At 37.5% G+C, this 21,234-nt stretch overlaps 1 protein-coding gene across 1 annotated transcript in view; it reads right to left on the bottom strand.

Moving 5' to 3' along the window:
* Positions 1 to 21,234, bottom strand: part of USH2A (usherin) — a 388,501-nt gene that overhangs the window by 51,898 nt on the left and 315,369 nt on the right. The window contains exons 56-61 of the mRNA XM_059835821.1: positions 17,351 to 17,458; positions 16,628 to 16,811; positions 15,763 to 15,920; positions 7,991 to 8,149; positions 7,186 to 7,348; positions 885 to 1,239 (exon numbers count right to left, since the gene is read on the bottom strand). Of these exons, the coding sequence (XP_059691804.1) occupies positions 885 to 1,239; positions 7,186 to 7,348; positions 7,991 to 8,149; positions 15,763 to 15,920; positions 16,628 to 16,811; positions 17,351 to 17,458 (1,127 nt within the window). The remainder of the gene's footprint in view (positions 1 to 884; positions 1,240 to 7,185; positions 7,349 to 7,990; positions 8,150 to 15,762; positions 15,921 to 16,627; positions 16,812 to 17,350; positions 17,459 to 21,234) is intronic.

The following is a 21,234-nucleotide window of genomic DNA, read 5'->3' as shown; positions in this document are numbered from 1 at the left end:
GTGGCACTGCTGAGGAAACCCAACTTTATTACAACCTCCTTAAACATTTGTCTAAAACTTATTTTCAGGAAACAGCCAAGTACAGCAGCTATCCTAATATACAGCAGTTCGGTTCAACTATCTGTAAGCTGTCTTTCTATAGAAAGACTAGAATGTAATATATAGGCGGGTGGAGCAGTGGTAACTGCATGAACCATAACCACTTCTGTCACTGATTTACATAACATTGTTAGTCAGTTCCCAAAACAACCTGCTCTTTCCTGAGTCTAACCCTCCACATACTGAATAGAAATGTAATATTTACAGACATTCATGTTTGGAGAGTCCCTTGAAGGGAAAGACATGTTAGCAGTGCAAAGTAACATTCTAATGTAAGTACATGTAACAAAAGTAAAAGTAGATCTGCTTTTAGTACTGATGAATTATGAGGGAACATGCAAATGCATTGCATATATGAACTATTTAATTACTAATTAATTCATTCACTTTGTGATTCCAACTGAATTACAAAACTAGAGTTATATACAAGGAGGACTTATTTTGTTGTTCTTTGTGCAGATCTTGTGAAACTATTTTGACAATCAGACAAAAAGCTCAGGACAGTATTTTCAGAGCGAGGCTGACAAAGTTAGATGCATATGCTTAATTTCTCCAAACATGTTCCATCTATGCTTTCGAGTAATCTACTTGCCTCTACCAGGAATTAGATACTAATGTGAAATGTTTCAGTCTGCAAGGGGCCAAACACAAAATTTAAACCAACAAAACTATTGGCAACTGGAAACCCCACTTTTCTAATCAGTGTTAAATGAGATTTTGAAATACCACAGAGATCAAAGCAGAATAAAAACAACTTAAAACTGGTTTTGTGGTCCAGTTCTTACCATCACTGTTAGAGCTGTAACAGCTGGGATACTAAATGTTGGATCGCTGCGTTTTTCTTGGTAGACTACTTGATACAGAGATATAACACCATTGGGAGAGACAGGCTGTGTCCAGTTCAACTGCACTGAGTATGCACTTGTTGCTTGTGCCCAAGGGGCTGCCATGCCCCATGGGGAAGCCTCCAAAGTTTGAGTTGAAGCCCAAAGGCTGTCCACAGACCCCACAGCATTTTGAGCTCTGACACGATATTCGTAGAGAGTAAAAGGCTGTAGAGCATCAGATGCATCAATAAATTCCAAAGCTCCTTCAGCCCAGATGAACAAAAGTAGCTCTTCTTGACTGCCCACAGGACGTCTGAAATTAAATCAAAGGCAATGTGTTTAAAATTGAAAATAACTTTAAAAGCCCCATGGTAGTAGATCCTGAAGTTCTAAGTTCAACCTGTACCTCAGAAAAGTACAGAACTTACTTCTATACATTACACACACACACAAGGAATAGCCTATCTATCTTTGCATCTTAAAAGCATTTCCCTGAACCTGTGTTAGGTGCTGAGTAGCGAAGAAGAGATTTTTGAGGCAATCACTTAATTATTCTTCTGTATCTAGAAGAATACTATAAAACATGTCAAACAAGTGTGCTGTCACAGTCCGTAGCAGCAGAGTAGCAATACAACAGCATATTGTCCTTTTAGGATAGAACACATCAGATATGAGACTTTCAGAATTTAGAATGTGAAATTTTAAATCCATATGTAGTTGCTAAGTAACGACTTGAATTGCAATACGGGTGCATGTTTTCAACATTTCTGAAAATCAAACTATTTTATGGAGGTACTCACCTCAGGATCCCTCATTTATAGAAAACTTAAGACCAATTTACTTGAGAAAAATGTTACCTAGTGAACAAGGGATAAATATCCTATCATGCCCTCAAAACCAAAGCCGTGCACTTTTAAATTCTGGTTTGCTCACAGTAAATATCCCATTTGTTCTTGTGAATGGAATAAGTAATCCCTTGTGCATAAACTTAGCAGCATTTGCAGCTCCACCACAAAAACTCATTAAAATATCACAAGTAGTGCTTTCTGTAATAACTACATATTTTTTCCAATGCTGTTTTTGTTTAAAAATGCAAACTTAAGATATATGAAGACAACTCACTGTATAGGCTTTTGGCACAATGGGTTTTTGGTTTTGTACGTATGTACATTTTGGTTTTGTACTCATATGTGTACACACACACACACACATATATATAACATATATACGTATATATAGCATTCCTACTACAGATCTGCTTGTGTTGGACCTGGTGATATTCTGAGTATCAGAAGAAATAACAGACGATTCTCGGCCCCTTTCTAATGTGGTCTCTTCTAGTATATAATTTACAACAGTTGTAATAAGGCAAGCACTCATCTTCAAAACAGAGTTATCAAATCAATTCTTTCACTTGGCATAAAAATGTTTGTGTGAAATTAAGTTGGTTACATTTAAACACTGTGATAAATCTCAATGACGGTTGTGCTGTACTGCACATGAATTTAAGTATTTCCCCTACTCTTCACAGGAACCTTGGCCTTTGCAGAATGTAAAAGCACTTTCACCCTCCATGCCAACAACAAAGAACAAATTACATTATCTGCCACTTTTATTGCAAGTAGGGCAAATTTGCAGAAGTAAAATTGGTTTGTCTGACTACTAGGTGTCATCATCACTAAACACACACAGAAGCTGAAGAACATTTCTTTGGCAAGAGAAAATCTGTATTTCACAGAATTCTGTCTGATTTTATTTTGTTAGATCAACCCCAGGAATTACTTTAAAAATACAAAAAGCAACAATTTTTTAAAACTGATAATCTTAGCTGCTTGTAATAATATATACCCAGGTATTTACATGCAAATATGAAGAATATAATGAATATGTGTGTGTACACAGCTATTTATTCACCCTTTGTGTACATGAATATATAAGGCATGCATGAATACATTATTTTCTTATATGAAGCTAAAGAATTTTTGCTAAACTCTGAGATAAGCAAGCTATATGGACACTGTTGAGTTTAAAAGGCTTAAAGTGTGATTTTAAAAAAAGAAGTGTTTTGAGGTACAATGTCTCTAGTGTAGTGAATTAGGCAAATTATAAGATGCATTGATACTGACAATTGGTTGGCAGAACTGGGTGGAGAATGGCAGGTAGAACAGGCATGAAAGATTCCCTAGCAATTCTCTCTCTTGCAAAAATATGTCTGGAAGAATCGGGGTACAAAATTTCCCATTGACCCCAAAATTCCATCAGCTATTTTTAATACACTTCCCCAAGCTCTACTGTAAGGGCAAATTAAGCCTTTTGCAGAACTCTCCCTTAGATGCTGTTCACTGACTTAATGCAAGACATACAATTCTGAAAGGTGAATCACTACTGTGTTTCTCCTGCACCTAAAAATATAGTCTTTTCCCTGTGTACTCAAAAACATGCCTAAAAAAATCTCTGTAGATAAGTGAAAAGAGAATCTATTTTAGTGCAGTAAAGTCACATTTAATACGTCTTATCTGACCAAGCAGTATGGCATTTAAATAAATACACAAATTTATGTTTTATAAATTTTTGAAACTCTGTGATAAACAGTTTTTTCATACTGAAAGATCAAATATGCCACCAACTGTAAGCTCATCCACAAGCAAAGCTGCACAATGTAGTCTGGTTAAGTATTTAGATCTTATTACTGCTGAATATTTAATGAATGAAACTTATGGTTAGGTAAATGGTTCCATCTGTAGTGGTAACAACCAGAATATCTTCATGTATGAATAAACTTTGAACAGAAGTGGATGAACAGTCTGTAATCATTTCAATCGTCTTAAGATTTAAGATTCAACTGCTCATTTAACTGGAAGTGTTTCTTACGTACAATGAGCTGCAAAGGAGAATATAATTTCCAAGAGCTGGAAGCTGTCTCTTAATCTGCATAGTCTGATTTGCTGCTTACATTCATTTTAAAGATGCTCAGATACAGTTATTTTTATAAGTGCAAATTCTCCCTGCCCCACTGCCAATCTGAGCCCCATGACATAAACAGGAGAATATAATCTTCTTTGTGACAGATAACTATAGAGCTGTATGCAGACTGCTGACTGCAGCAACACTAACTGCAACACCCAGCCCTCAGCTTTCTCATGTGGAAGGAGATCCAGTGAATCCCTGAGGTCTTGCAGGTCAACCCAGAATTATTCTTCACATGTTTACCTTTCACCATGCAACAAAAGTACATGTTTTAGCAGTGCCTGCTGTTTTCCTTACCACAGTGGTAGTTATTCCTAGGAACACTGAGAAGTCCTGGGGTAAAATTCAAACGATTGGGGAATATCACGGACAAATGTGGGGGAATAATGCAACATCAACAATGCTCCCCCTCTACAGTTTCACATCCAATTAAACAAAGCAGCCTTACTTACCATTTGGATTCAACAAATCTATACTAAAGTAGTTTGTATCTTTTTATTTTCTTTTTTTTTTTTTTACAAGTTTTGATGTCAAAAAGTGAACAAAAGGAATTTGAGATTATTGCATGTAAAATGCTAGTTTAGATTAGGTGTTATATCAACTACAGGTATCAATAAAACCCTTCAGGAGTTCTTATACTCAGTGGCATATCCATCCATAAGGATTCTTCTACTAAACCATCTACTAATATATGTGCCTTGGAAGCTGTCTTTGGTGCAACTCATGGTTAAGGGTATAAGGGTAAGCAATGAATTAATCATAAAGAGTCAGTCTAGAAGCCTCTACACTGCAAGTCACAACAGTCAACAGCCAGTGAGACATGTCCTCTGTCACAACAGTCGACAGCCACTGAGACATGTCCTCTGTCTTAAATTGCCTGTTGATTTTTCTGCTACATTTTCACCATCAGGATTGCTCAGCTAATGAGAGCTACATGACAATCTCACATATATATACTAAATAATATAATCTTACTGAACGTGACATAGACATTTTGACAGAAATTCAGACACTCCCTTAAGCAAGATATGAACCAAAATACTTATAATTTTACAGGCAATATTTCTTTAAGAGTAATCTCATGTGCATCCTACACAGTGCATGCTGGTGGTCAACAGAGAGCAGTTCCATTAGCGGATGTGACCTATATCTTATTAAAATAGAGCAAGAAATACATCACCTATTTCCATAATATTATTTTTCCAGACTAGCAATTTCTGTGGTTGTCACAGGGATGTTCTGTAATGATGAATGGGAAGAGAAGTAGATTGGGTGATTGTCTCATGAACCAGATCTTTTCTCAGTCACAATCTCTTCTAAGTTGTGGTCCTTGCTAGAAAAGTTTAAAAGCCTCAGATCTGTGTTTAAAACTGCTATATGAATAAAAAATAAAATGTCACCATCCCTTTTATCATCAACTAACATTTTAATTTTTTGTTTTCTAACAAAATGGCTGCAAACTTGCAAGTGCTTTTATGATTCTAGAGGAAAGCATGAGTCCTGCCACTGTAATGCAAAGATGTGCACACACACTAGCTCCCCAAGCATTCCAGGTTTTGAGTTAAATGAATTTATTTTGGTGGTGATGCAGTAAGGAAGAGGCACATGATGAAGAAGGAATTACATGCCATAACCTCCCATAGAAATACTGCAGTCTTGCTGCTATAACAATGTAAGGCTATGTGTGGCTACAAAATGAAAAAGAACTATGTGCTTACATCCCATTTCTGATTTTTTTGCAGCTATCTGAGAAAGATTTGATATTGTTGTTGTCTAAGCACATTTAAACTTCAGCTGAAATAACTGCCAAGTGATTCATGCCTATGTAGGTGAATATAACGATTGTATCTGGAGCCCCAGTGCGCCATTTTCATTTCACTTTAAATAAAAAACAAAATGTATCTGTGTCAGTCAGTGCCCTTCTGCTGTACTCGGAGGTATCAAACAGGCTACAATTATGATTGTGAAGTGATTGTGTCACATTGGAGGAAGGTTTATTGCTTTTGAGTCTGCTAGGCAGTAACACATTCTGTTTCATATTACTCTTTATATCATTGTTTGGCTGTGACTAGAATAATCAAATGCCATCAAATGCTGTCAAATTCAATTTACAGTATTTTTCACTGAAGCAGGCTTTCTGCATTATATTTCCTGTTTTCCCTTTCTATGGCTGCCATGGAATAGCAACAGTAATCATCCGCTTTATTTACAAAACCAACAGAGTGAAGATATGTCTTGGGCTATAACATACACTTTATTCCTCTTTATACAGGGGAGGGCCTTGGTTTTTTTCATCAGACAATTAAAAAAAAAGCAAACAAAAGGATATTTCAAGAGAGAGGGAATTTTTAGAGACTACTAATGTGTTTAAGGCAAAAATGAATTTATATTAATTATCACTGCTGATTCCAAAAGGTAATTTGATTCCCTGTCTTCTCAGTCATAGCTCTAATATAATAAAATGTCCCAAACTCTTTGGGGGAGGCTAGGTTCATCCCAGCATGTGTTTGCCACACATATTTCCTGGGAAAACCAGGAACTTCAGAGTTTAAATTCCTCTCAAATACATGGCTTGAGTTTTATATTCTCTGACTTTCTGAAGCTATTCAAGAAGATCCCTTCAGCAAGCTTTTAAAAAAGGGTCAATGGGCACAGCAGATGTCAGTGCTTTGCTACTTTGATACTTCCCTAAACACAGCTAAAAAAAATCCTCAGGCAGAGCTTATGAAGCTCCTCATAGGGAGTGAGGATGTGTCAGTCAACCACCTAGACAGGGCAGCTGAATGCAAACACCAAAGAACATAAACAGATGCACTGTAATCACACTTCAGATTACTTACTTACAAACAGGAACATAATTCATCTTGGAAAACTGATCTGTGTTAGGAACCTAGATACCTTTTTTTGCTTTTAAAAATCTCAGAAATGGTGAATTACTCCTGTTTCCATTCTAAAATTCTCAATTGTCTATCAGAGAGGACTGAAGAATGTACCTAGTGGTCTGCGTAAAGACAGTGAGAGTGTCTATCTTACAATTTTTGTCTGTCCTTTTGAATATTTAAAAATATATTTTCACTTGCTTTTTGTCATTTGTAGATCAGAAAGATGATTCTTGTCTCAGCTCTTATTCTCAACTTGTCCATCCATAGATCAGCATCTTACCTTAGCATTTGGAAGGTAGTATGCATTTTACCATATACTTCTACCCTTTTTTTCACCTCTTAATATATCAAGGAATAAAGAAATGAACAGTTCAATAAGACCAAGAATCTCAGATGATAAAAGCATTTACCTGTGAATAAAGTAGTTAGTAATGATGCCATTCGGTTTCTTAGGTGGTGCCCATTTAACTTCTATGAGTGCAGATCCCATCGCTTTAACGATAGGTGGGCTCAATTCTCTAGGAGGTGCTTCAGCAGTTCTTGAATATGTTTGACCACCCACTCCACACCCACCTACAAAACCAGAAGTTTGGTTAGTGATGAGAGCTTCTTCCTCAACAAAAAATACAGTAAAAGCAAATGAATGTCAAGTAAAGAAGCTCCAGATGAAATGGTGCCTCATTTCACCTCATTTCATTATTAAATACTCATTTAAATTACCGCAACTCCACTGATGAATTACTCCTGATTTTCACCGGTGGACGTGAGGAGAGAATTGTTTCCAAAGTGTCATTTTAGAAAGACTTATTTCAATAGGATTTTGAAAATTTCCATTAAAGTCAAGGAATTTTGTAATATTTGGGCTCTTCTCTCCTGTCTTTATGATTACCACTTCTTGTTGGTGAAACAGTTACAGAACTGATTTTGTTATGTATGCACATTGTCAAAAATTGTTAAGCTATTTGTGAAGAGCTTTTAATAAAATGGCACATATTACCTAAAATACATTTTTTAAATCTCCATTTAAAATATTCATGATATAACATGGAGAAATATTTAATGCTTCATTCAGTGCTAGGCTTTCGTTTTACTAGGTAAACATTTGACTCCAGTGTAGGAATAAGATTTTATCTGTTTTGCTGAGTTGAATCTATCTATCTGGAAAATCTCCATTCCCTTCCAGTCACAGAGGTGAGTCTTTTAAAATCATCTTACCATTCTGGCATGCTTGTATTCTTATCTCATACAGGGTGTAGGGATCTAGGCCATCGACAAAAGCAAAATGTGCGCGTCCTACTGGCTTTACCAGTAGAGTGGGGCTGCTCGCATTTAGTAAGATGTTGTATTCCAAAGGCACATTGGCAATGAATATCCCTGTTGTGAAACAGAGGAGAACCAGTGATTATCTGAAATACTAATAACAGTCCAGGACAACTTCAAAGACGCATTCATCATATGCAATTTTAAATGTAGGCCCTCTCTGGAGCTTTTACCTACTGCCTCTTGGAAACTGCAACCATTTAAATATAAACTGAAACATATCCATCTGCAGATCACAACTGGAAGACAGACATTACAGTTCTTAAGTTAAAAATCAAAGTTCAATTCAGTCAATGCGTGTGTTGCAATTGCTACTTCTGGGAAGAGTGATCTTGTGACTGGGATCCAGGCAGCTTTTATTACTGTATTTTGGAGGGGCAACAGCTGCTAAGCACTGCTGTTTGAATATAGAGTCGTATGATCAAAAAACTGAATTGCCACCATTCAGCAAATTATTCCTTTTTAGCCCAGCAGCAGTAGCTGAGTGTAGGTTCTTAGCCTGCTTTACCAGTAAAGTACAATACACTAGCTTGAACCAAGAAACATATCGTTTCAACTGATATAAAACCATACTGTTTAGTTTTTGTTGAAGAAAAAACCCTCAACTTTTACTATCTTGTTTTAATTCATACATTTTCCCCATCTATTCTTCTTCCCATACTGTCAATTCCTAATTTTCCAGTTCTGTTGAGAGGCTGAAAAAAAAAATCAGTTTCTCCACAAGAACAAGCTAAGCCATATGCCATCCCCCCAGAATGATCGGTTGAGGTTCCTGGATCTTCTCTTGTTTCCTCCCACATGACTTCTCAAGGGTGTTGTTTTTTTTTTTTGTTTTGGTTTTGTTTTGTAATTAGGAATTGGGCTGTAGGCGTTTTATTTTTTGTCCACTATAGACTGTTCTATGCAGACAGCAGCAATTTGATAAACCCAAGAGAACAAGCAAAGAAGTGTGTCTGTTAAGTGTATTTCCTTCATTCTGCAGTCACGTAAGGCACAGTCTTAAGAACGAACAAAGTACAAAGTAGACAAGGTACCTTTCTGAAATGAGTCAAGATATATCTGATGAGTAAGAGCACATTTCTTTTTCAGCACAATACCTACTTTAGATGTCACAGAGATGTCTTTGTGATTGCACCAAGAACCAGATGCCTATGAGAAGTTCTGAGGCTTGTCCAGATCTTGAGAATCTTTCCATTTGTAACTTTGGAAAACAGTTCCATTCTTTCTCCTAATTCTGTTTTTGGTCCTTTTCTGATAAAGTATCTACATTGATACTATTACCCTGAAACTACGAAGAGCATTCTTTTCCACTGCTGTGCATTTTTTAGATGGAATTTTTTAGCTAAGTATAGAATCATAGAATCATTTAGGTTGGAAAAGACCTTTAAGATCATCAAGTCCAACTGTTAACCTGACACTGCTAAGTCCACCACTAAACCATGTCCCTAAGCGCCTCATCCACATGCCTTTTAAATACCTCCAGGGATTGTGACACAACCACCTCCCTGGGCAGCCTGTTCCAATGCCTGACATTCCTTTCAGTGAAGAAATTTTTCCTAATATCCAATCTAAACCGCCCCTGGCACAACTTGAGGCCGTTTCCTCTTGTCCTATCACTTGTCGCTTGGGAGAAGAGACCAGCACCCACCTCTCTACAGCCTCCTTTCAGGTAGTTGTAGAGAGCGATAAGGTCTCCCCTGAGCCTCCTCTTCTTGCATGTGAATATGCACACTAACTAAAAAAAAAAAGTTTACTTGAAATCAGAGAGATTTCAAGTTCCTTTGTGGTACTATAAACAACTGATGTACTTTGGAAGATCAGAAAAATCTTTGAAATACCAAGTTTTTACAATTCTCAGAAGAAAAAGAGGACATAGAAATCCCAAAGAAATAAGATTCTGCTGCCTCACTAGATGCTAGACAAAGGAAATGACATTACAGTAAAAAGCTGAAAAAATAGCCCTGAAGTGGAGGCATGACTTCAATCTTATTCAACTGCTCAGCTTACAGGAAGAAAAAAGATGCTGATAATAGTTGTTGGAAGAGGTGAAGGGAGAAAGAGACAGAAAATGCAAAAATCCCACTGTAAAATTTTCCTTTTTCAGTGTAAAAGTTTCAAGGAAAACACCAAGATCTAATAATTAAGAGTGGAATAACAGACATACAACTTTTAAATTCATGCAGGATATTACAGAGTAAACCTCTGAGAGGTGATCTTGAAGTAGATGGCTTCTGCAACAAAGAAAATTTTTTTTTGGCTTGGAAGATTAAATGCTCTGGAAGAGTGCACTTGAGTGTGCATTGTATAATTATACCAGTAATTAAAGATATATTCCTACAGCTGAACTGCTTCTTTTTTTCTTTTTTTTTTTTTTCTATAATTGGTGTGCCTGTAAAGGACACAACAGAAGATCCGAAAGTAAGAGCTTGAAATGGTAGATGGCACATCGAATAGAAAGCTTTTTTTAATCTCGCAGTTAAGGTCCCCTTCTTCTCCAGTCTTGACAACAGACCAGATATTTCAGCCAGAAAAACCCACTATCTTATGAAAGTGACACATAATTCATTTTCGTGCATCTGATCAGTGCATTTATTCTAGGCAGAATTCACCGGAAACCTTTGAAATTGGAACTATTCAGAATGCTTGATTTCCCAAGGAAGATTAAATACAAACAAGGACAGCTGAATCCAGCCATCAATATGCAGCAAAGGACATATTTCAAAATAATTGACCTATCCATGCCCAACATTCAGTCCATATCTCAGCAGAAATGCTAAAAGAACAAAACAAAACTCAAAATCTTAAAATTCTGCTAAATGTTGCAATGTATTAGGAATGATACCAATATTAAATATGCTCAGGAGAAAAAATATTCTCAAGACGTGAACATGAAATTGTAAATAAACCCAATTTTTTTTAAAAAAATTCCAATATCTGATGGAAATCCTCTACAATTTGATGAAATTCATCAAATGTTAAGATCAAAGGATCACTTTATAATCTGAAAAATAAAAAATATGTACTCATACAACATAGAAACTTGTGAAAAACCCCTTTCTTCCAGAATAGCCTTCAGCATCTGCAGCCGGTCTGAAATTACTACCTTGTGTGCTCTGATGACTGAAGGAAACGAAATGGGCATATTTGTTAAAGTCAGCTGGGAAGCCACACGACTTGGTTAGTTCCAGAGTTCATAAATTTATGTCAGAATAAAAGGAACCGTAAAAGCACAAGTGAACCAATTTACCCTAAGTGCAAATGGCAGTTTTGTTATTTGGTGTCAAAGTTACCATGAGCACAATGACAACCTGCCATAACACATTTTCATGTTCACTAAAGAACAAGGATTTAGTTGGTTAATATTCCCAGCAATACTCTTTTTCATAATTTACAACAACTAGATGCTGATAGGTTATTTAACATTTATGAAGTTAAGATGTAATCAGAAAAACCCTGATTATCTTTACAAATAAAAAAGTTAAATTATTCCACTTTTTTTCTCTGTGACTTCATTTCACAGCAGGTGCACATTTTGCAATGGGACAAGTCAATGAAACTAAACCTTATTTTTTTGTGGGCATATTTGGATAACATTTAATGGACAATTCTGTGCAAAACTCTGCAAATTAGGTTTGATGGCTCTGTGTACTCCAAAACTAGGGTAGTTCAAAAATAGAATTTGCAGCACAAGATGCTTAGAACTGGGGGGGGGGGGGGGAAGCCACAGTCTGTTTTACAGACTGGTCACCAAAAATCTGTTTGAAGTCAATTGCTGAAAAATTGTTTAATATGATATGAAACCCAATCACAATTAAAGCAAGATAGTTGAACTGTTTCGTTTATAGTAAACAAATGCTTAAATAAGAATGTTGTATCTTTTATTTAAAACCAAGTAAGAGTAAAGTTATATTTTAATATTTAACTTCACATAATAAAAGAATCTATTTGGCTTCCTGAGATTAAGTATTTACATTAAGCTTCAAATACCCAGATATCTCATTCTGGTTGCATCAAGTATTCCCAGTAAGACTCTGAAGACACTAGCAGCTGGAGATGCTGACTGCTTTCAAGATGCAGAACTTTGGACATTGAGCTTGAAAAGCTTGTCCTACAGTGATGTGGAGCAAACAATAAATTACATGAGAAAACAAAAATGAGTAAACGTAACAGTGGCTTAGCAAAAGTCAGAACAATTTGTTAGGCCACCAATAAAGGAGAAACCAGGTTAGCTGGGGAAGCTAAGAGACAAATAAATGTCATTCAAATGCCAAATTCGATCCCCAAAAGAATAAAGTAGGAATCCAGACATGGTACACAACTTTCATTCTAACTGATAAGCAGACCCAGAGGTGGATGAAGTAGAGTGTTACAACATGATGAAAGAAGACATTTTAATCCAGATGATCATTAACATATGAAGCAAGTAACCTAGGAGCAGAGGACAGGATCCTCTTTTGAGCATGTTCAGCTTTCATGGTATCACCAGCAGTAACTGAAGATATCTAGAAGAATCAGGCCCCAGTGAGGACTGGTTGGGTTGTCAATGAGTTGGAATGCAGGATGGCTACCTGCCTACCTATCAATAACATTTATGGATATGCCTTAGGAGAATTATGTGGTGGGGGGTTTTTCCATTCAGCTTTTCTGCTTCTATCCATGGCACTAATAGTTGTTCCATAATAATTGTAACATATCCTTCTGTAGCGTATCAGTGAAATGTACCGTACCTTTGAGGTCTGTGCACTGAGGCAATGCAACACGAGATAATGGGATACCTATTTCAGAAAATAAAGTCCTATTTTCCATAGTGAGTGAGGTATGTCAAATATTTTTTCTGAATCCATAACTTTAACCACTACTCGGCCACCTTGCTGTTTAGCTAAGTCAGGAGTTTTTAAATGCTACATATCTATAAAGTCATAAGATTTAGACACATTACAGATGTTGAAACATTATAATTGAAGCCATCCAAAAGGAAGGTCTGTGAAATACAATGCCCATAATTAATCCTGAGGGTGATTATTTGATCCAAATTTATTACAGCAGATAAGAAGATAGAATGCCAAAGCATACCTGATATCCACAGACAGGAAGACACTATGACTAACTACCCTCTCATCAAAACTTGGTTAATAAAAAGCACTTTTCTTCATGGAGACTATACCAATTAAAACAACTATCTCATCCAAGAGTGACTGCCAAGCCTGACAATCCTTATAACAAACGCTGCATTCTAGGTTTATAAGGGAAACCTGTATTATCTCAGTATAGCCTATTGTGAAACAAGGATTCATACACAGAAAAAAAATAGATCAGAAAAAAAAAGTTACTCCGTGCACAATGACATAAATAAGGACAAAAAGTTGTAGACTCCTTAGGCTAATCCTACCAAGCTGGGTATTTACGTAGCCCCAGATGTTTGCATGCATAGGACCTATTAATGGGATGTATGCCATTCCAGAAGATCAGAACGTCCAAAATAAACCTCCACCTGCATCCCCTGCAGTCTTCCTCTTGGGAAAAAAACACTAGGAGCACAAAGGTCTCAGAATGAGCATGAAGCAGGATTATGAAGGGTCAAGAATTAATTTCCTAGCTTCTGCACATACCCATGCTTCTGCACAGAGGGTTTCTTTTAGTAGCATTTAGTAACATTTCTCTCCTGTTAGTACTTCCCATTCCTGTAAGATCAGCTAGTGGCCCTGAGGTGCTATAATAAAAGCAACAGCAAGTTTTGCTTTCCTGTCTACCCAACAGGGGCACTGTATGAAAAACAATCCCTTATTCATACTTAAAAACTTAAATATTGGCCCCACAATGAGAAGGCTGAGAGGAAGGGACTGAGTCACCAAATATCCATGGAAGTGAGATAAGTGTTCAAGGTGTGTCCCAGTACCTGGGAAGAAGGACGTGTACCTTCCCCTCACTGAGGAGAATGATTCCCACAGCCGTGTGAATAAATCAACCCTGCACCCTCTACAGAGCCATAATATCCAGCCTCCTCCTCACCCCTCTGATCATGTGATTTCAGGAATACATGAACCTTTGTACACACAATCTTAATTGCAGCATAACCAAATGTACTACACAGAGCCTGATTCTCCTTGCAGGCTTGTAACCTACTGCAAGTAACAGGAATTTGAGCAGCTGGAAAAGAAAAGGTCTAGAACAACAAGGACAAGCTTTTCTGGGAAACACCCCGCTCTTCACAATTGTACACTGTTCCAGTATATTCTTATGTTTTAAATCTATTTATAATGTTGCTGAATATTTTGTACCTTAAATTATATTTATTATCAAAGCTATAATACAGCATGAGTCACTTTCCAATAAAACCAACTGTAGATTATATGCCATTCGAATTCACCTGCCTTCTGCTGGGTTCCAAATCCTTTCAGGCAGTAAGGGGAAAAGTTTAATTTAAGATTTTAATCTTTTTCATATATTATAGCATTTCTATAATGGATTTTGTGCTTCTGAAAACTAAAAGATTGACAGCTCAGGGTATTATAGATTTATTAATCATTGCTTAAATGGGTAGGGTGAACGCTGCTAAGCACTGCCACAATACTTGCGATCCCAGCCTTGAAAGCAAAATACTTTTTCTAGGTGACTTTAATTTTAATGCCAATTGACTCTACTGTGACTGCTATGCAAGGATAGAACATCATAAATAATCAGGAAGAGGGGGCATCAAAAAATTCCCTGGGTTCATTGATAAAACACATATTGTTGTTATTACAACATGCAAACATCTGAAGTTTCTAAAAAAATTGACCTCATTCTAATTGAAAAAACCAATATCTAGAAACTGGAAAACACCTTGCTGGAGATGAACTACACTAGATAGAAAATTGTTCATTTACAATGCTCTCATTTTCCCACAATAACTACAGCATATAATTTTTATAACATCAGTAAAGTACACCAATCACTTAAGCTATGATCTATATTAATGAAACAGAGCACAGTCTCTCATATCAAAAGATGCTGTTATTCAATTATTTCTTCTTAGCCTACCACTGTAGCAGGCCAAGGCAACCTGGTGATGTTCAGGAGAAGAGTAACAAGAGGAAAATTATTTCTGGGCCTTTGCTGACCCAACCTCCTGCAAGGTAACATATCCACATAACACTATGGTGCTCTGGCGAATAAAATTTACTCAGGTCAAAGCCAGCACAGGATCTCTCTGTCACGCTCTTACACCTTTTGTTAAAGGAGCTCAACGCTGCATACCTGCAGGACAACTGGACATTTTAATTGCCAGGATAGCTATCAAGACATCATCAACCCAAAAGTTTGGCAGGTTTCCCTGTTGATAACTCAGGTTAGTCTGAACAGAATGGAAAACTTATTTTCAGTGTAATTGTTTTTTTTTTCCTTAATACTTGGACTCAATAATAGTTTACAAGATCAAATTAACATATGGATTTTTGATCAGCTAATCCTCACAATACCCATGTCAAGTATATACGTCAATATTACTAAAATAACATGTCTCTAGGAAACTGCAGCTTTAGATACTGGTTATTTAAATCACACATACACTAAAACCAAATACAAAGAATAAAAACATCAGAATGATTCAGCTGCCTGCCTGCCTGAATATACTAATTTTTCCATCCTTTCATTTTGCTACAAAGTACTACATAGAAATATATTTTTACCTGGCATGTCCCAAGCTAGAAATATAGAATATGCATCAGTTACTGTGACATTATATGGGACATGAATTTTCTCTGGTGTTCCTACTGGTGTTTGTATAACATATTTATCACTAGTGTTGCTGCCGCCCCAAGTGCTGGCTTCCAGCTGGTAAACATATCTGCGCAAACACAAAAAGATCAGTAGACACTACGATTAGAAGCTTTAGGCATATCAGTAATAGAACATTTCCATTTTCACCAATTTAAAGTGAATAGACTATACAAAGCGTATTACAAATACCGCATTAGTGAAGATTTTCACCTTTAAGTTTTCTTAATGTGAGAAAAGTAACTCTTTACTTATCATAATAATAATTTTAATACTAAAATTCACATTAGCTTACATAAGAGAGAGAAGTATTGACTCAAAAAGTGTCAAAACCAATTTCAGAATGGCCTCTATAAAAATATCAGCAGCTGCTACTTTTGAGCCAGTATGATCAATATGCCCAGAAACATTATAAACCATGTACAGTGTTGCCTGCCATATAAAGACTTAATTTTTTCTAAGTATATTCCATAAGGGAAAAAAACAACCAATGAGCCACGAACAACCACCCAAGGAAAAAAAAGAGAAGCCTCCCCCTCTTTGAATCAGAATGACCTATTCTCAGAAAAGAAAAAAAAGACAAGTCCTTTGATTAAAGCTTTCCAACATTTGCAAGCTTCCTAAAAGTGCTCTACCAATTTTTCAGTGATTAAGTAATACTGTAAGAGATTTTTCTTTTGTTAAAAGAGTAACTTATATTTTGTACATTTCACAAACACATATACATATATTTTGAACAGCTTTCACATCTTACCAGACCTCTTTAACATGCCTTACCTACTGTCAGGCTGCAGGTTAACATCTGTGAAATTCAGGTCTGTACTGCCACCCAGGAAAATCTGTTCTCCATCACGAAATAATCGATACTGAGTAATGAGTCCATTGGGTTTCTTTGGTTCACTCCAGTAGATTTCCACTTCTGTTGAGCTGACTATGATATGATGATGTTTTGGCCATACCCCTATTAACATCACAATGACACTATTTTAATTTTATGACAGAAACATAAAGGGGTTTTCTTCCTTTCCTACAGTTTGTGCTGTTGCTTTCAGCACTGTAATGAAAGCATAAAACATTGCCAGAGAGAATGGCAGAATTTGACACACTTTCTGTATTTATCCTATATCAAATGCAACCAACTAGACAAGATACAGATTAATGGAGAACAAGGCCAAAGGCTGCAGCCTTTATACACCCAGTTGTCTCTGCATATTTATTTGTGCTTTAAAAAATACTCATCTGCTAATTCTAACCTCGCTAACTTGAAAATGAACTTGGGGAAATTGTCACAAAAAGAAAGTAGAAATGCAGTGCCCAGCAGTCAGTATAGAGAGTGTGTTATGATACAAATATTCTAAGAAAGATGGATTCTCTTGTGTAAATTTATACATGATATCTTGATGGATGATAGTGGAGTTTTGCACCTTGTTAAACCATCAGAAAATACAAGCCCGTATGACCATCTCTTTGTAGTTCTGTAAGAATGCCTTTTTCCCTTACCGTGAGGAGCAGCTTGTAAAGTTTGACCTGAAAGTGGTTGGCTAGAAGCACACCCAACAGATGTGCATGCAGTAAGCATGAAGCTGTAATTAGTGTATGGCTGCAGACCTAGAAAGAGCAAACAGAGTTTAGACTGAAATGTTGACATCAAGCATCCCAAGAATTGTATCACTACATAGAAAGTTATTGGACTTAAAGTTAATTTTTAGTATTTTTGGGAAACATAAAATATGAAACATTCTAATTTTACATCTGAATAATATTGAAATGGTGAATTTAGATATATAACCTCTACTAGTTTAAAAAGATTCAGTTTAAAAAGATTCAGTTTAAAAATTCAGATTGAATGCGTGTCTATGCTGCAATGGATAGATGGATGCCCTCATATAGACATATCTGAATTAGCTTCAAATCAATTAACTTAGATGGCACTTGCAGCATAGTAGCAACAGTCCAGATCTCAGCCCAGACTACCATCTGAAAATTTACCCAGTCTTTAAGGTGTGTTTCGTTGAGTTTTTTAACCTATGCTTCTGCCTGTGCAAAGTGGTTAAAAGTTAACTGGAAGACACCTAAACATTCTTGGCACATAGTCTCCATCACTGGTGATGGCCACAGAAGTTCAAAGGTTTCCAACAGATAAGAACCTGAAAGTGTAACAGGTTAGATTTTTGGACTTGAAAAGCTGAAGAGCCTGTAATGTTTTGAAAATTTATTACAAATATATTTGCAACAATAAGAATAGATAATAAAATACTTTCTTACTTAAACATGAAATCTTCTACTATATTGCAAACAAGTCCAAAGATACTCTGTTCTTTCCCCCTTCCCAACTTCTATTTGTTCAATTTTTTTCCCTATTTTTTTCTATTTGTCACAAGATTTTACTATAAATGCTATAAAGTGAGTAGAAGCAGGACTGACAACCAAGCCCTCCCCATTACAAGATATTAATTTTGATTACTTGTAATTTTTTTAAAACTATTTTTTCAGCTCAAACCTTCTATGCTGGACACCCTTGAATGAAACTAAAAGAGAATATATTGTTTTGACAGTTCCTTGGAAGTGTTCAAACATCCTTGTACTGTGTGTCAATGACTTCAGAGTTGATATCAAGTTGCCTGCATCTTAAGAATTTGACTTTAGGATTCCTCATAAAATTGTACCCAAAATTTGGCTAAGATACTAGGCTTTTAAAATCGCCATTTCTGCATACCCATTAAAGGCTTCTTACAGTTAAATCGTTAAAGATGCAGACCTCTCTGAGCCTGTCTTGAACACCTCAGAGCTCGGCTTTAACTGCTGATCAGACTGCCTCACAGAGCATGCTCCAGCCCAGGTTACAGGGTCTTTGCTAAAGTACTCTTTTGGGTATTTCTCAACATTGATCTTAAAAATGGTATTACCAGGCCCAGATACTGAAAACCTGTCTCTCGCAGGTTTTCAAGGAGCCTCTTGTTAACACCTCATCATATATCAAAAAAAGTTCCTGTTCCTGAATGCAAAGGGGACAAACAGTACAACAACAAGAAGCAAATTATACACAAAACCCCTGTGAAAATATTAAGAATGCAACACTGAACGCTCATAAGCTAGGAAATCCAAAATTGACCCCCTCTGTATATAGGCTCTGTGGCACAGTCCTATCTAAAATCCCCTCCAACATGTGGTCTCTGGCCTGCCTAATTGTATGTAATTGGAGACTTTTTTTGTGGTGTCCATCCCTAGAGCAGACAGTTGCTTTACTAACACCAACCAGCTGAGCATTGCAAATGGCTTAATGCAGCACCAGAAGAATAACAAAGCAAAAAAATAATAGAAAGATTTCTCTCCTTCAGAAACGGGATGCTGACTCAAAGAGACTGACAGAAACAAAGACCTCCCTGGACCTGCCAGAAGGCCGTTTGGGATGCCTGTGACCTGGCTGTCAGAATACCTGGCGTTAGGCAGAACTTTATATATCTGAGCACAAGTGGTGTCTTCACCTGCAGCTCTGAGAGCTCAGGAATTAGCAGTTTAGGCCCCAGGTCTCAGGCAGGGTGTCCAGAAAATGAAGACGACCTAGTTGTGACAAGCTGTGAAAGCTTGAGATGTGTCTTCCTCAGTACCACAGCCTGAACAGAAACGAGTGCCCTGCAGAGCCAGGACAGAAGCCAACTGCTTTGTCCCAGAGATGGTCTCTCCTCTGGGCAGTCCCACACTTCATTCACTGTAGCTTTCTAATCGGCCATCCCACAGGATTCATGAGACCTGCCAGGGCCCATCCCACTGCCCTCGCTGGGGAGCAGGGCAGCTGGGGGCAGCCCCAGCACGGGCACTTCCCTGGGGACGGGGCTGGGCCGGGACATGGGCCGGCAGGTGGGCCTGACTGTGCAGGGCCCGTGGCTGGGCAGGGCAGGGCTGTGTTGGAGCTGGAGGCCAGCACAGCTGCGAGCAGGGATTAAGGGCAGCAGGCTGGGCTCAAAGGGGTCCTGGGCCCGTGGGCAGGGCTGGGGGAAGGCCCCAGGGGAGGCTGGCAGCAGCTCGACAGAGAGCTGATGTGCGAGCGTGCTGCAGCGGCGAGGCCGCCCTGAGTGCTGCTGCTTGGCCATCCTCTCAGGACACTGCCCCTTCTCCTTTCTGCCTTTTGGCAGCCAACGCCGCCAGCCCCTCAGCGATCCACGTTACCCCTCTGGGTTGGCACCATCCCTGCTGACTCCCTCACTGTGCTCCACACTCACGCAAACTTCGGGCCTGCGCCTCCCTGACTTCTGCCGAGCAGAAAGGAAATTTAGCTCTGGGCAGACGCCGAATTAGGCCAATCGACACCAAGATTCCCGGAAGGAATAAACCTACCAAACATAGCAAAAGCTGAGGCAGCAGTCCTACAGACAGGAGCCTTTTTTTTTTTCCTTTCCATTTTATTTGTCCCTGGAAGAGGCACAGCTCGTGGACTGAATGAGGCAGTAACCCTATGTACAAATGACTACGCTACTGTGTAATGCAGACTGCTTGTGTGAAAGAGGCTAAATCAGGATTATACAGGTCAATTCATACATATTATACAGGTCAATTTTTAAGTGTGTGGCTTTGTGACCTTAATAATGTACTTTTGATGTAGCTCACGTGCCTAATTTTAATTACTTCAAGAACAATGCAATTCTGTGACAAGAAAAAAAGTCTGGGCAAGATCTTTGTTTATAAACAAATCCTTACTTATAGCCATCACGGAGGTATTTTAATTAAAATATATTACAAACAAATCGAGAAAAAGGATGAGCAACAGTTATGTAGAAAGGTAAAATACTGAATGGAAGACATGCAGGCTGCTTACAAATTGAACAAGACGTGAAAAAGAGAAAATAAAGAGATGACTCAGAGGGACAGCCCTGGCTGTAACCTAATCATGAACTGGAGGAGAAGAAAAATCATCTGAACACTGCGTATAAAAGTAAGAAGGGAGAAAATGACAGTTGCAGACTAGAGAGAGGCAAAGGCATGGAGGAAAGCCAAGTATTTAACATTTCAGGATAGAAAAGATTACTGTGGCAACAAATTACTTGAATTCCCCTAAAGGGAGTCATGTTCACTTTTAAAGGAAACATGCATAATAAAGCAATACTCATTTACAACTACACTTTAAAGAGAAAAATGGGCATTAAAAAAAGAGCACATGGTTTCACTAAATTTATTGGTGAAATTCTGATACCTGAAACCTCTAGTCATACATGGAGCAGTCACAGCAGATTTTTATCTAGATTATTAAAGCTTTGCATTAAACGCCTTGTCTTATGTATGCTTTGGAAAGCTCTGTGCAAATCTATGTATGTGATTAATAATAAAAATAACGAGTAAGATAATCTCAAAACATAAACAGCATTTTGCTTTTCCAATTTGTCTACTTG

This window comes from Gavia stellata, chromosome 2 (genome assembly GCF_030936135.1).
Source record: "Gavia stellata isolate bGavSte3 chromosome 2, bGavSte3.hap2, whole genome shotgun sequence".
Classification (NCBI taxonomy): Eukaryota; Metazoa; Chordata; class Aves; order Gaviiformes; family Gaviidae; genus Gavia; species Gavia stellata.
Note: the sequence above shows the minus strand (reverse complement) of the source record. Positions and strands in the feature narration are given on the sequence as shown.